The following is a 16,373-nucleotide window of genomic DNA, read 5'->3' on the forward strand; positions in this document are numbered from 1 at the left end:
CAAAATCTCCTTAGCAACATAATCTTGATTGCAAAAAGGGGATCTGAGACCATTTAGGAGAACAGCAGCCCACATGGAGAAGGCATTTGTCTGGAAGAATTGAACACAATGGCCAGCAGACAGACAGCGACAAAATTTAAAATTAACTCACAAGGAACTGTTACTTTTTTCACATGCGGACAATTGGCTACATTAAAACGATCGTGTGCTTTTTTTCCAAGCCACATTATACCTCAAACTCTTTTTAACTTGTGCCTGAGCGAGACGCCTGAATGGTGGCTGTCCCTCAGACGTTTTGGGAACCGAGGCCTATCAAAGCTCAGCTTTCACTGCAACAAAATAATATGCATGCCTCCTTTTACCCGTCTCCAAACAATGTTTCTTTTTGATGAGCATGTAATCCTGCATTAAGAAAATGGAATGGCACATGGGTTTAAACAGATTCCTAAAGAGGTCAGAGGAGAAAACGCTTCTCCCGAGCGACATAATACTTCACACAAGTGCCTTTAATCCTTTCTCCTAACCTTGATTTAATTTTAAGCATTAACCATTGTTTAAAAGACACAATGAAAAACAGATTTTGGTGAAAATGAAATCTAGAGTAATTTAGGATTTATTCTGTAATACCTCATTAAATAAAGATACAATACATCAGCAAGTTTAAAATGAACTCAAATATCTACTCCCAGCATCTGAAAACTCCTAATACAGGTATCTAAGCAGCAAACTCAATTCAATTCACTGGTTTCTCTAGCTTAACCTTAAAAGTAATTTCAAAAAGCAAAATTTACCAACTTTTTTCAAGACACCTGTGTTTTTTATTTAATCAGGAAACTAAAGAGTTATTTTCTTTCCAAATGTTTTATTACTGGCAATACTGTTCATACAATGTCATAAATAATTTTAAAGAAAACAACACTGCATTTAACACTTGGGCCAGGTCCCTTAGTAAATTACGGAAAAAAACCATACACACATTTATTACAGTACAGTAATGCATTTAAAAATTATCCATGATTTCCAGTATGATTTGTATCATGCATGACAGGAAAACTATACAGAAGTAAAGTCTGTACTATTTGACCTACTTTAACAGTTACCTAAGGTTTGCATTGCCCAGTTTTCATAGAAGATAAGCCAAGCAATGTACCTAGTTAAAAAGTGGTATTAAAACCTATTAGCACTGCAAAGTCATTAGATAAACTAATATGCAGGTAATGAGTTAAAGGCCTTTGAAAAGTGAGTACAGCTTTGGTAAACACTTGACAATTGCTTCCAAAAAAAAAAAACATGTATTGCTATATTAGTTTTCTATTACAAATTGACAAGATTCCTGAACTCTTAGGAAATGACTGAGCCAGCTGGAAAGAACAAGAAGGGTGCTTTAACAGTGCTCAGGCTACACCTTACAACAAACTATAACACAAATGAAGCCCTTTTTTACATCTCAGATATATCAGAGCTTACTTCTTTATATCACTCCCTCAGATTCACAAGCCACTAGAGGCAGGCTTGTAGAACACAGGCAAGCAAAGTCAGTGACATTAAAGAAGCAAGAAACATTTTAATGGCACATTACAACAAGCAGATTCAGTAAAGCACATTCAAATACATCTCTTCAGGGTTTATCGTTCTGTTACTTTTTTCATAATTTAAGTCTGCATTTTCATGGTGTAAAAAAAAAAAGTTTATTTAAAAAAATTTGCAATAAAGTAAGATTTAAAGCTATTACATGTAAGAATAACCAAAACATGAACTCCTTGTAGAAACTACATACAGTACAAAATATGCAATAGACAGGTCCCTATGGCTGTGATGCATATAACCAGCATCTAGCACAACTGATACAGTGTTTAAACAAAACATAAAAAAATAAGATACTGGCCTGACCCAAGCTTAAAAAAAGGCATAACCAAAATACATATTCCACCAAACCAAAGGGGTGAAAAAAAACTAATTACAAATGGAACATAAAATAAATGAAATACTACACAATTCTGCCCCTTTCTTGTAACCTGAAGGAAAGTGTGCCTTCAAAAGCTACACCTCACATTCATTTAGCACTGTCACTTGCCATCACGAGCAGACAGTGCTGGTGAACATCTCATGCGTTGACCTCTTGGGTGTGATGACTGGTCAAAGTGCAGTCCATGTCACGACAATTACAAAACCAGAGTAAACAGCTTTTTCACCCCTCTTGAACAGAAAAAAGTAAACAAGGCAAACAATCAGAAAGGCCATGAGACATGGCAATGATTTGGAAAACAAAAGTCCATTGAAAACTGCAACACTAGTGCATTTTTATGGTCCTGAGCCTCAGAAATGGTCAGACACTTGCAAAACCATTTGCTGGTTTTGCTTCTATATAAAAATTAATAACATTTCTAAGTACAGTAAGGTAGATTGTTTGCAGAACCAGCTGACTTTTTCATTATAAACTAATAAAAGTGAATCTGTCGAAGCTAAGAACAGCTAATAGAGATAAGGAAAAAAATCATACACCTGGATTATTTAACAGCAACAGGAGACACTCCATAAGATAGAAAATTACAATACGATGCCTTCTCAGTTCCTTTTGTTTTTAATATAAAGTTCAAAAAATCTGCAATACATGTACAGGCTTTCTGGTGACCACAAACAGGAGAGGTTTTCCTTTTCAGTGACGGTCCTCAGCTTCGGCAATCACAGATATAAAGCAAGAAGGATCACTGGGATGAAATGTGAGGATTAAACAGTATCCATGGTTTGGAATAATGGGGAGAAGTGTCGAACATCTGCAATGAAAGAAGAAGCAGAAAAAGAAAGAGAGGGGGAGGGGCAGCGAGAAAACCACAAGGTTCTGTCGGACCATTTCAAAATCACAACCAGGACAGTACCAAGCAAGGCACCATTGGAAGGAAAACACACTGAAACAAGTCTCTGAGTCACACTGAGGGCTAATCTGGCCGGAAAATTGGAGTCTTCGGTAAAAATTCTATTAGGATGACCTGAAACACACAAAGAGAGAGGGGCTGTTGAAATCCAAGTATTACAGCATTTTCATGGTGTCAGCTTCCTCTTTGACATCGAACCTTTTTCTTTTTTTGAGAATTAGCATGAAGATAAGAACACTCGCCACCAGGCATGCCAGCAACCTTTCTGAAAGACCCCTTGACCCCTTTGAAAATAAACCAGCATAATCAGGCCATGCAGAACGCCTGTCCTTTAATTGGGAGGTCATTAAGAGCCTGCCCACCACAGCATGGGCTGCAACACTGCCTCTGTCCTCAGCACCTTCACTGGATCTGCGCAGGACGAACAGATGCATGGCGGACAAGGCGCTGTGCTTGCCTCGTCTTGCAGCAAAGCACTAGAAAACATTTAACTAGGTGCTATGTTTTGACAGTGAAGCAAAATGAGACAAAGAACAACAATGCAGATATCTGAATGACTGCTCTCCTTCCCTCTTGGCCTTTCTTCCTGTCCTTCTCATTTACTGCGTTATCTTCCTTTTGCTGCTGAATTTCCTGAATGCAGCTCAATATACTGTGGCACTTTCGACTAGCTGCACCAGTTGTGTACAATCAAGCACCTTTCATATATTTCCTTTTAAAAAACCCAGATTACTCAACAAATGGATATTATGACCACTTTTTCAGAATCACAGGAAACAAAAAAACACTTCAAATGAACAAATCAGAAGCACTAAATAAAAATGTTCCTGCGCTTCATAAATACCTCAATGGAAACAAATGGACAGAAATACAGTGGTCTGCAACTGTGTTTTTTTTATTCTGAAAGGACATTAACACTCAGCACTATACAGATGACTGGACTGCTGGCTGTATGTCCGATTTCTCCCATGCCAGCTGCACCGAGCTGTGAAAAAAGAGTCACAGTCCGCTCATCCTCAGGCAGGGCTGCAAGTCAGCTTGACAAAACACAGACACGCATCGCTTTCTGTCCCCTAACTGTGTTTATCTGACCTCAGGCATAATGTTGGGTATATAATAAAGCCTTTCAACTCCCTCATTATTTCTTTGCTTTTTTGTTTGTTTATGGATGTTAATAAGAAGAAAAACACTCCGCATTCAAAGGTGACACTACAAACGATCTAGCTAGCTCCTCCCATTTTTTCCTCATTATGCAATCCTATCACGTGTCTCGCACCGTCATAAATCAACACGCTCAATGTAGATGCTGATACAAAAATCTATAGTAACCAATGCGGTGAATAGGTTTTTATCTACACAAAAAGCCATTTTAAAGGGTCTTTTATGTTTTGAATTTGAAAATAGACTTTCATCAATAATTGCCTGAAAGCCTATGAATAAGAGATAATAGAGAATAGAGTGTTTTGTGAATCTCTCAAGTCAAACCGTTGAACGTTTTGTACATTTGACCTTTTTCACTTCAGGTTGATTAAAACCTCTTTTGGAATGTTTTATGAGATTTGCACGTGCAAGAGTTGTATAAAGTAGCTTTAAATGAACTATTGCTACACTGCTGCAATACTGCCCATATGCAAATAACCAAGATATAGGGACAAATAAGGAAAGTGCACTTCTTAGCGAACATTATGAATTGTTTCAGAAAGAATGAATTCCTTGCAAAACGGAGCGAGTACAATTTTATAACCTTCCTTACTGTGGAAATAAAATTCACACACATGCAGTACTCTTAATAGCATTTTTCCTACTGCACTAAGTAATATATGTAAACATAGTAACTTTTCAATAAAAGGCAGAAAACAAGAAAAGTAAAAAAGTCCTTCAGCAACGTTCATGATTCAGTAGTTATCCAACCTTGAAACTTGCTTCTTTATTCAAAAGCTCTAATTTCACACCTCAACAAAGAATCTTCAGGCCGTTTCATCCTTTCAATTAATTTATTTTTCAGCACACAGTTCAAACCTTGTTTTCAAGCCATTCATAACTTTATAAATCAGCTCTGCACGTAAAAATGTGCATCTGCAGACCGTAGATAATCCTTCCACTCAAGCAATTAAGCATCCTGACACCTTGCTGATAAATAATCATGCAAACAATAAGATCAGAAGCAAAATAAATGATCATTTAATAGAGAAACTCACAAAACAGCGCTCTAACTTACATATTCCATCATGTTATTCGTTTCGCATTTCCTTTTGCTCAGCCTCCAGTGCAAGCACAGCTGGAAAGTAGAGAGAGAAAAGGAAGAAAAATGACTTTTATTTTACTGCAGCACCCAGACTAACCCATTTGTCCACCTTTCATATTTCTAGCTCAACAAAAGCATCTGTTTCCATACTGTGCAATTCAGACCCCAACGGTCTGAGCCCCTTGCAGAAAGCTGCTCCCTGCGGCACTCACCTTGTGGTATAACCTATTGTTTTCCCATTCTAACAACTTCTCGATCGATCTTCGTGTCTGGAAGACAAATGAGAAAGAATTTTACTCTTGACTGATTTCTGAAAAACTTTGCGCTGCAGCTGCCTGTGTGAAAGGGGGAAGAGGTGTGGGACAGGGACTGAATACAGGGTGGTCCCTTGTGCTGTCAAAGCACCTTCAGTGTTAAACAGTAACTAGAATAGAAATGGCCCTTTTAATCCATTGGTGGGAACAAATGGAAACTTCTCCCTGGCCTGCAGCACCCCTCCCCAGCTCAGAGAAATTCTACTCACAATCTCTAATTGCAATCTTACAATCTCTAATTCTACCCTAATTGCTTTGGCAGAGGGTTTCCGAGTCAGACATGGATTTAATATCATAATGACTGGGATTTTATTATCGGTAGAGACAAAGAACGCTGATCTGTTCCAAATCACGAAAGAGGGACACGTTAGTGTTTACACACCACTGCTCTTGCGAACACTTCCGTAACCAGTTTTCACATATTACCACACATCTACTTTAAAAGTATGAAAAGACATTTTAAAATAATTTAATGTAAAAAAAACAATAAGACTTTTAAGAGCACAATCAGATCTTCTTTTCTAATCTAAACACTTGGATAAAACTGATTTCAGGGTTAAGAAAATACAGATGAACCATGTGCCAGAAGCATAGTTTTTAATTACTATGTTTAGGTTAACAGGATGTAAAGATGTAAGGCTGCCCGAACACCTACAGTGAAAATAACACCAACAATCTTAAAGCAAACGATACTTTTGTAAGTGACAAAAAATTATCACCAGGAGCAAAGTGTGAGGTTTTAAGCATAACGAGATCATACGATTAGATTATTCTTTATTGCCACACAATAATAGTTGGTGGAATTTGGTTTTCGTACAACAAAGAACACAGATGAGGCATACATACAACATATACAGTACGAATTCAAATAGGACAGGAGACAAACAAACATCGTCACAATTTTCAGGAACAGGTAACTCCTAACACGTGCACACTCACGACTGGCAGCTTTAGAAGGCAATTCTAAAGCTCAGTTTTAGAACAACACTCCTCTCTCTTCCACCCCCTGCCCCGAGAAACTGCTAAATCCCATCTTCTCCAAAACTTCAATTATCGATTCCCAACTGCCCAGCAGACAAAGGGAACAGCCTTCCCCATTAGATCAACAATAATGATAAAAAGAAGATAAATGGTGAAGCCAGGTGTCAAGGCCAGGCCTACCCAGCTGCAGGTGCAGGGGACATGTGAAGCTGACACGAAGTTCAACTGCATTAGCCTCCCCCGGCAGCTGCTCCAGCACTGGGGCAGCACTGCTCCGCGCACCCAGGAGAGCACTCGTCCCCGAGGGAGAATATTAACTTGCAAACATTCGCGGTTTTATCCCTCTCTTGTACTCGGCTACAGTCTTAAAGCGTGCTACTTAAAACAAAGATTTAAAAAGCTCTATTTCACCGATGCTAGTTTTAAAAACTGAAATTCAGCTGTTAACAATCCTGTATTACCAAGTTAAACTGTCCTAGGGTTTCTGGTTTTTACATCTCAGCCTCTCCTGTCTTTCAAAACATGTTAAACACATATGTACTGGTTTGTAGTCAATCTCAGAAAGCCGGATAGGCGGAAGGGTGTAATTAACATTCAAGTTCAGTCGTTCTGTCTCTTGTCTAGCCCCCCAACCTTTGTTACATTTGCCATTCTGCAAGCTTGAGGCGGGGGGGAAATCGATTTGATTCTAATCGGACCATGAAAAGAACATGATCTAACTGCTTTCAGACCCGCATAAATCTGTATGAGCTCCTTTTTCTTTTTTTGCACAATACAGCTCCCAATTTAAAAAGCACTGAACGTCTCGTCAATGACTTTGCGAAGGAAAGGGAGCAAAAAAAAAAAAGAGGAAAAAAGAAAAAAAGACAAGGAGCAGACATAAAAATTCCAATAGTTGTTTAAGCGGCTAAGTTCATTTGCATCACAGCGAACCTGAAAAGGCCTGACCTCTCCAACCGCCTCTCAGGTCTATGAAGTTGTAGCCCTGACAAGCCCACATTGACAGAGCTCATTGACTCTGAAAGGCTACTCTATCAATGGAGGGAAACGGCATTTAGTTTTTCACTCTGAACAGGCATCTGCCTGCCCACCCGCTGACAGACCAATAGCAGAGCTGACACAAAACCTAGGTTTACCTTGCTGTTTCCTGGCCCTGATCCTGCAGTGAATTGGCTAAAGGAGCAGAGACTGTTAGCTCATTGTTCAGATTTCAAATTTAGAGGCACATAAAAACAGCTATTAGAAGATATTTATGCCTTTTACAAATCATATTGATTCTGAAGCTAACTCTTTCCGAGCCAGTTTCTAAAGTAAATTTTTGGTTAAATGTAGAAACCTTAGTTGCACAATCCTTTTACTCAAATTTTGTTCTTCAAACCATCTAGATGGGAATTAAAGACTATTTAAACTTACAAGAAAAACACACAACTATAAAAATAATTAAAAATCCGATCCGCAATCATGATACTTAGATTTGCTTCTAATGCAGCGTTATTAAACAGAAAACATTATTCAATTAACATGCAGCAAAAACAAACTATATCAGCCAACACTATATTGAAGATCAGTTTCATGTGGAAGCTTTCTTAATACTTATATATGTTTCAGACTACAAAAAAGAGTGTTATCATTAAAGAACATCATAAAAAGACAAATCTGACCTGAAGGTTACTCAAAACAAAACAAAAAATGTGCACAAGCTGCAAGGCACAGCACAGAACACTGTGAGTGAAGTAGCATCACTCAGTTCTCTGAAGCACAGCCTCTTTCTTTCTTGACAGGTGACAAAAACCACTTGCACGTGCAGCTTAATTAATCACTTCACTTGACATTGCAGAGATTTACAGTGCAAGGCAGGTGAGAAAACAAAACTAAAAAGAAGCACTTTTGTCAGGAAAGTTTTCACCACATAAAGATGATCTGCATACAAATTTACGAGAGAAACCACAAAGCATTGACAAATGTTCTAGTATTCCTCTTTTAGTGAAAAGCGATCTAAATTATACTAAACAGAGGTCTTTGAGACTTCTGTATTTATATCTTTTCACAGTTCTGCAAATCAGTGTTTCCTGTGTTAGTATTCCAGTAATGTCATTGATTATAAATATTTCATTTGCTCAGTGTCACCAAGATCTACCATTTAATTACACAAAACCTTGCAATGATAATAAAGAATTAATATGTATTGTCAGTACATATTAGAATAAACGCTGAAGATAACTGGTGTTCATTAAAATATTTTTAACCCAATAAAAGAACACTATAAATACACAGACATCTAGGAAAATTAATATGAAAACAATTTCCATCAACATTGACCAATACATAGTTAAGGCAATTACAAAACAAATGCTGCAAAACATTCTACTGTCAGAGCACCTGTGAGTAAGACATCAACAGGGTGCTGAATATTAATTAACATAAGGTTCATTTTATATCCCTATCCTGGCAAACAGCCAAGAGCTCTTGAGACAGACAGCTCTGCGACATCTCTGGTCCTTCAATGACCAGAAAGAAAAGAGATAAATGCTCAGCATCAATGAGCAAAGCAGAATCAGCAACTGAAACAAAAGTGCTAGACCAATTCAAAACAACTGTTTGGAACAGATTCTGAAAATATACGGTAAATTAAATGCTTTTAAAATTTCTCACTGAACAAATAAAGAAATAAGACACCAGAGAAAGACATGCTCTCTATTAAAACTCCATCTGCAGAGAGGGTAATCATATCTCCCTTACAGAACAATCCATACACTAATATCTGGCTTTTACCTCCACTTCACCAATTGATTGCAACTCTGAAACTTAATTTTGCACAGATAGCCTTAAAATTGAGAATTTGAGAGCATGATACCAAGATGATTTTCCACAATACCCAAGAGAAAAAAAATTCTCCACTCTAAAATTATGATTTTACGAAGAACAGACGGAGACTAGTGCAGCACTCCCATCCGGATTTTTCTGCATACAATCTACAATGACAGATGAAATGTTAGGTTAAGGCCCGTCTCTTCACTAGAAGACACTGCTGCTTTGTCTTTGTATTGTAGTACGGAAAACTGTACTTACTCTCTTACTGAGACAAATGACAGGCCACATACTGCAGCCCAGAGTGCAGCAACAGCAAAGGCAACCGCAGAGCAGCCAGCGCACATTAACAGGAAGGTTCTTCTTCAGGCAGCCATTTACCCTGTTGATGCTGGCCTTGAACTCCTCCGGAGCCACCTGAAACACAGAGCAGCCTGACCATCAGACAAGCCACCTAACCCAAATCCCTGCCCTCTGGAGTCATTTCCTAAGAACAACGGTTTGCCCAGTCTGGCAAGTTTCTTACAGCGAACATAGTAACATCATAAGAAGTCCTATATACTAAAGTAAAAAACATAAATAATTTGTTACAATCCCTTCAAAGTTCTCTTCTATATTTTACTAATCTACTGGAACTAGAACTTAATCTTGAGACAAGAGCCTGTTTTTGGGAGAGCAAGTAACCTGTATTTACAAACACCTGAGGAAGTGCAACTAGATAGACCCTCCTGCACCAGGCAGTTTGATTCAGCATTCCCAAAATAAAGATTTGTGAGCCGAGGCAGCCCGAAGCTTCGGTTTGTTCTCATTTACACCTACAGCACTAAAGATACCTAAAATGAAAAACTAATGGTCATGTTACTTTCCTAAACCATCTTGTAAAACTAGACTGAAATGTAAACAAATTTGTTTGTCTGGTGTGTTTTAGTCAGTGCCTATTAGCTCTTATTCAAAACCTTCAGAGAGCTGATGTGCTATAACTGTGAGAGATTTCAGTAAAAAAAAATCAGATTTCGTACTTTTTATAAGAACGTTATATGTTTATTGGGATTAGAGAAATTAAATCTTCCATTTTAAAATAGCTGCTAATTGTTTTGTAAATGTATCACATGTTACAAAGAACTACATTAGAATAAACAGAACTTACCTTTCCTGTTAATGATGATGGGAACTCAGACTCAAACTTGTTGCTAAGTCCAAACCTATGGAAAAGAGAAAATGTTATCTTTCTAGTGTCTATCACACATTCATTCTTATCACTGTAATAATTGTCATATTCTACATTAATGCACATGTAAAGAGCGAGAGGATGTGTTTTTTTTTTTGGGGGGGGGGGGGGGGGTGACTGATATTTTCCAGCAAACTTTAGACTGTAAAAGAAGCCACTTTTACACAGTAGCACAATGATACGATTGGGTGAATCTCTGTTTAAAACACTTTAAAAGCTCTCCTTATAATATGGCTCTCTATCATTACACATCTCATATTTCAGTACTTCATACAAAAGGAGGATACTAATGCAATAAAAATAACTGTGCTTATATTAAAAGAATGCCTGAAATCAGCTTCTTGATTAGATGGATTGATGACATGCTGCGGTAGTCTGGACTGATTGATCATTGAAGTAAAATAAAATAATTCTTGAGAATATTTACAACGATGGAGTAGCTGCCTAAATACTCATTTACTCAGTGCAAGACTAACTCCCCAAACTGACACATCTCTATAAAAAAAACAAAGTGGTCCATTATTATTCCTGTGATGCACACACAACATAACTACTGTGGTCTAATCAGCTCTGCATGGCTTATAATAATGCATAAGTTTCTTTACCATTACATCTTGTGATGTACTCAACCTAATAATGACCCACAGAAAAAACAAAAATCATACATTTCCTTAGGACTGTGCGCTCATTTCCTAACACTGATATTATTTAGCTTTGCTAATAGTTATGAAACTATTCATGATATTTGAAACAAATAGGGCTCTAAAGAAAGAAAAGCTATAAAACAATTAGCAATTTGTATTTGCTCACTGTTGACACATATGGCAAGGCAAGATCAAAAGCTTTTGTTTAAACCTTGCTTTACCTTTTCTGTGGAATGGGCTATAAGACTGCATCGTACATTGCTTCTTACCGATTTACTGTTACAGCCTAGATTCTTACCTGACAGGGACACCAATACATTTTACTTCATATGTTGCTCAGTTATGTATTGCAGCCAATGTGCATTGTGAGCCTGCTTACGTTTTTAAGGCACAAGACCCAACACAGACTGAAAAGGCTTAATCTTTTTCATGTAGTAATTAAATTAAATAATTTTCACATTTACTATAACATTTGACTTTGGTTAAATAATCATTTTGTAAATCTTAAACTACAGCAATTCCTGTATTCTTTTTTATTTTTGGCATGAAATCAAAGGACTGTTGAAAGAAAATAATGTTGTTGATTTCATACAGAAGTAATGTGCTTTCTACAATTTAAAAATATTAAATAGTTCTGAGGTTAAAAAAAAACCCTGAAAGCCTGAAAGTACAATTTAAAAGAGTGCAGAGATAAGACAGGGAATGAGGGGAGTGCGGAGAGAAAGGAAAAATGAAATCACAATCCGAGGACGACCAAGTTAATTGGCTCCAGAGTGCTGGAGAAGACAACTGATGATGACGGCTGTAACTAACCGTATCCAGCTGTCCTCTGTGAAACAGCCCATCAAAGTGCAGGACCACCTACCCTCCTGGTGTCAGGCCCAGGGCTCGGAGCCGGAGACCGGGTGCGTCTGGGGGCCCCCGAGCCCTGACGACGACCCGGAGGGGCCACACGGTGAGTCGCGCGAACCACACAACACCCCCCACGCTTTTAACACAACCCTAACAGCGCACCTTCACACAGACATTAAAGCTCCCCATCTCCAAATGCTTGAAAGCTGCTGAAGAACAACTTTGCCAAGATTTAAAATTGTTCTGAATGCAACAGGATCAAGGCATCAGTCGCCTTTACTTGTATTGGTACATCTATACGTACACAAATGATTTCAATTCACCTGCATTTAATCCTCTTCTGGGAAAATGACGACTGCACTAATCAGCACGTTACTCTGAACTGGTGGGATGAGTTTTAACAATATTTAAAAACTGAACCAGAACAAGTTTCTGGATTATATAATGACATCCACCAAAAAAATTAACAAAGCTCATCTCCAAGCACAACTCAGACATACATGGGAAAAGATTTTTAAAAAATCAGGTTTGAACAACACAGACATGTTGATTTACTTCTCATGAAATTCAGGTTTAGGAACAAGTTCATTTCTGAAATGTACACCGTCACAATAACCTTTAAGAATCTCAGAAAAATTGAATCTTAAACAAGGGTATAAAAATAAAAAGTACCAAGAAAAAAAACACTGAACTTCCCATCTTCTTCCAAAGGTTCCAGAAACTCTGAATCATAAGACACAGACTTTAAATGTCTTCCTGCAGTGATGTGTATCCCATTAGAGAAGACAGAGAGCCCCCCAGAATTCCCACAGGATTAGAAGCTTAGTAACACATTAACAAAAACAGATAATGACTAAGAATGTCATCTTGTAGAAAATTAGGAAATCTGTGGCTTTGTATATGATAGAGCAGGGAAAAAAACACAGCTGCCTTTTGAGGGTACTTAACTAAGGGTTTAGAGAAGGCAAACTGCTACGCCCTAACAATTCACACCCAGTGATCAGTCCGGATCAGCTCTGTTAGCTCTGTTTTAGAGCTGCCGCTAAAAACTGGCAACCTTGAACATCAGTGTAATGACTTTTCTCCCCTTTCTCTTTATCAGACAAGCTACGGACAATCAACGTTAAATGTGAAAACTCTTGCGGAAAAAAGCATATCATCACAAGTCCCGTTCATCGCAATTATTGGACTTTCAGAGCCTCGTCTAATCAAAGCAATTGAATGCTTTTATGAAACCTAAACTTTTAAATTTAAGTAATGGAAGGACAAGCCATTGGTGTTGATTAGGAAAACAGCTCAAAATAAGCAAAAACAAAAGTTTCAGAACACACAAGCTTTCAGAGCTGTATTTTCTTAATGCAAAGAGAGGGCCATGTTCCTGTAGGCTATATGGATCAAGCAATGCAGTAAAACAATTTGGCTAGTTATTTCAACAGAATCAAATCTGCAGATTGGTAGGATTATTCTGTTCAAACCAAGCTTACTATCCAATTCTCTGGAGGTCTTATTTTAAGAACACTAATTCTGAAATTAATTAAAGCACAATTACCAGTAATACTTCTAGCTAAAAAATGACCCTTCTAAACTAGCTCCCCTGTACAGCACCAGGGCTGTGCACCTCTCCTGGATCTTCTGTCACAAATTCCACTTTTTAACCAATTTACCAGTTAATATTCCTTTCTTTAGAAACAATGTATTTTGTTACACTGCTAGAAAAGAGTAAACAGCTAATTCACATTCAAAGAGCAGGTACTATCAAGCCTTCAACACAACACCTTCATGCTCAGGGTCGTATTTACAAACTGTCTGTCTAAAACTGCTGTACAAACATCTTGTCACTCAGGAAGTACTAAACATGCCTCCCAATAATGTTTCCTATTATTATAACCACTTCATTAATACAACTTATTTTGGGCGAGAAGAAAGCCAAGCTTATTTCAAAGTTTCAATTCGCCTAACAGAATATCCACTGCACCACACTTGAAAACTAAAAAACCATTCAGTTCTGAACAGAGACCACAAGGGTCTTGATTCACATTCACAAACAGTACAGGTCCTGACAAAGTCAGCCAGAAGAGCTTGCCAGGACCAGCTATGAAGCCTGAACCAGGATGTACAAGTGCAAATGCAGAGAACAGCGCTGCTCCTAGATCACAACCACATCACACAGGTCAGGTGGGTCAACTCTACATGTAACTGATCTCAAGTTCATACGTGGAAAATAACATTACTGTTCCTGGGCTGCCTTTGGCTGATGTGTTTAGCGCCCATTTGCACCCTCTTGCATAGCTGGGTATTCGGCGTGAACCTGCTCCTGGGGCGAAGCTGCATCAAGCAGTTCAGCTGGAGCACCTTGCTCAAGGGGACAACAGCAGTGCTTCGCCAGGAGGCTCGAACCCGCATCCTTCCAGCCACAAGTCTAGAACTCTGACTGCAGCTCCCACGACCTCCCCAATTCCACCGAGACATTATGGGACAGGTTTGATGGGCAAGAGTGGAAAAATGTTTGATCTGAGAGGATTCGGAAAGATCTGTGAGGGTTAAAACAAACGCACTGTGCTAAAGAACACTGTGTGGCTGTGGTTGCCAACAAAAGGAGATTGTTTTTATAAGCATTTTTGGCAGACTGAGTTTTTATATTAAAAAGCTTATAAATGAAAACTGACATTTATTCTGATCTTTCTTTGTTTCCATATTTCTCGCAGCTTTGACCACCAGTGTGTGCTTATTTACAGTAGACAGATACACAGATGCACTCACACCCATGTGAACATGATGTAATAACTATAAAAGAAAATAAACAGGTTATTTTTTTAGTAAACTATCTTCTAATCAGGAAGGACTAATTCATTATTTGCTCTTTACTGCTGCTTCAGCACATATTCCCACTTAATAAAAACTTCTGCCATGGTTAAAAGCATAATGTATGCTTAACCCACAACCCCTAGTGTCTGGAACAGCACAGGCATTCAACCAAAAGAAAAATTCGGGAGAAGTCAGTTGAAAAGGTAAAATACTACAGCTGCTATATTTTTCCTTCTCGTATCATACTTTCACAGATTCTTGAGTTAGCTAAGTCACCGTTAACATTTTCATCTTCCCTTTACTAGGAAACAGCAGCTTTTATCAAGATCTTTACATCTGAATCCTTACATGAATCCGCCAACCTTCACCTCTGCGGACATGCAAACTACCGGCAGAACTGTGGTGCACAAACTACACTTGCTGGAAAAAAGGCACCCGGGCTTGGACCACGGCAGGACTGTAACACGAAGGACGAAAACACTTCCAAACAAAACCTCAGGCACCGCGGCTTCCTGCCTGCGCATCACCCCTCCCCAGAGCACACAACACGCTGAAGCCCGACTGCCCGGCTGCAGCTGCCAAACGGGGCGTCTTGGCAAGAGGCGCTGTGGGCTCCCGGACTGGGGGGACCCGGGCCCGGCGGGCAGAGGCTCCCCACGCCGCGGCGGCGCACTAGAAGACCGTGAGCCTGGTCCACCCCCACCGACGCGCTTCTCGCACTCGACCCCGCACAGGGCCTACCCACACCGGAGCCCCGGCCTCTGCCGCTCGGCCGGACCGCCTCCGGCACGCCTCTCCTGCGCCCGAGACCCGCCGGCATCGCAGCGGAGAGGACACACCGCGGCCAGACCCCCGCGGCACCCCAGAGCGCCCCTCGCCCGCTGCTCACACAGTGACGTGGCCGGATCCGCGCACCACCACCGGGTCCGGCGAGTACTTGAGCAGCTGCTCCTCCGCGGCCCGCTCCTCGTCCTCCTCCTCCTCGTAGATCTCGTCAAAGTCCGCCATCATCGCCCGCTCGCCTGGGCCCCCCCGGCGCTGCGCTGGCCCGAGAGAAGCGCACACGGTGGCAGAGCGACCCCCCGATACCAGCAGCCCCCCGAGAAACTGACACCCCGAACAAACTACCCGGCGAGCGGCGAAGGCGCAGCCTCACAGCTCGAGAGCAAAACAACAACATCCGCCGCCTCGCGAGAGGTTGCGTCACGCGGCGCGAGAGCGGAGCGGAGCTCGCGGGAGGAGTGCGCAGGTGCCGGGGTCACGCGCTCAGCGCTGCGCGGCTCCGCTTGCAGACTGAAGCGCACACACGCTCACGGGGTGACCTGAGACCGTGGACGACGCACGCCTTGGCGTGGGGGCCGGCCAGTCCTGCACTCGGCAAGACTGCCCCCCTCTCACCTGCGGCATCCAGAGCAGGGGGTCGTGGGCAGGAGGGTGTTTCTGCGTGGGGGTGTCTGGAGTCTAAGAAAGCCGCCCACTTCAGCAATTCAGGAAGATCACAAGCACCAGAGGGAACAAGATCAGTCACCACAGTCATGCCCCTCTACAGCACACTAAGCGAGAAACCTCGAGTCCCACTCAGACTGATGAAGCTTCGTGTTTACCTTTATATAGGTCGTGTTA

The 16,373-nt window shown here is 40.3% G+C and overlaps 1 protein-coding gene across 2 annotated transcripts; it reads right to left on the bottom strand.

Moving 5' to 3' along the window:
- Positions 1-842: 842 nt before the first annotated feature.
- Positions 843-16,075, bottom strand: LOC102687420 (cysteine-rich hydrophobic domain-containing protein 2). 2 transcript variants are annotated; one of them, XM_006629997.3, is made up of 6 exons: positions 15,640-16,051; positions 10,369-10,423; positions 9,483-9,638; positions 5,331-5,387; positions 5,092-5,151; positions 843-2,987 (listed from the first exon to the last, which is right to left on the bottom strand). In XM_006629997.3, the coding sequence occupies exons 1-6, from the start codon at positions 15,759-15,761 to the stop codon at positions 2,937-2,939; spliced, it is 501 nt and encodes a 166-aa protein (XP_006630060.1). In that variant the 5' UTR covers positions 15,762-16,051; the 3' UTR covers positions 843-2,936. The 2 variants fall into 2 exon arrangements, with proteins under 2 accessions (XP_006630060.1, XP_069050035.1); XM_069193934.1 differs by lacking the exon at positions 843-2,987 and adding an exon at positions 2,994-3,858 and having other exon boundaries at positions 15,640-16,075.
- Positions 16,076-16,373: the final 298 nt, after the last annotated feature.

This window comes from Lepisosteus oculatus, chromosome 1, assembly GCF_040954835.1.
Source record: "Lepisosteus oculatus isolate fLepOcu1 chromosome 1, fLepOcu1.hap2, whole genome shotgun sequence".
NCBI classification, from domain to species: Eukaryota; Metazoa; Chordata; class Actinopteri; order Semionotiformes; family Lepisosteidae; genus Lepisosteus; species Lepisosteus oculatus.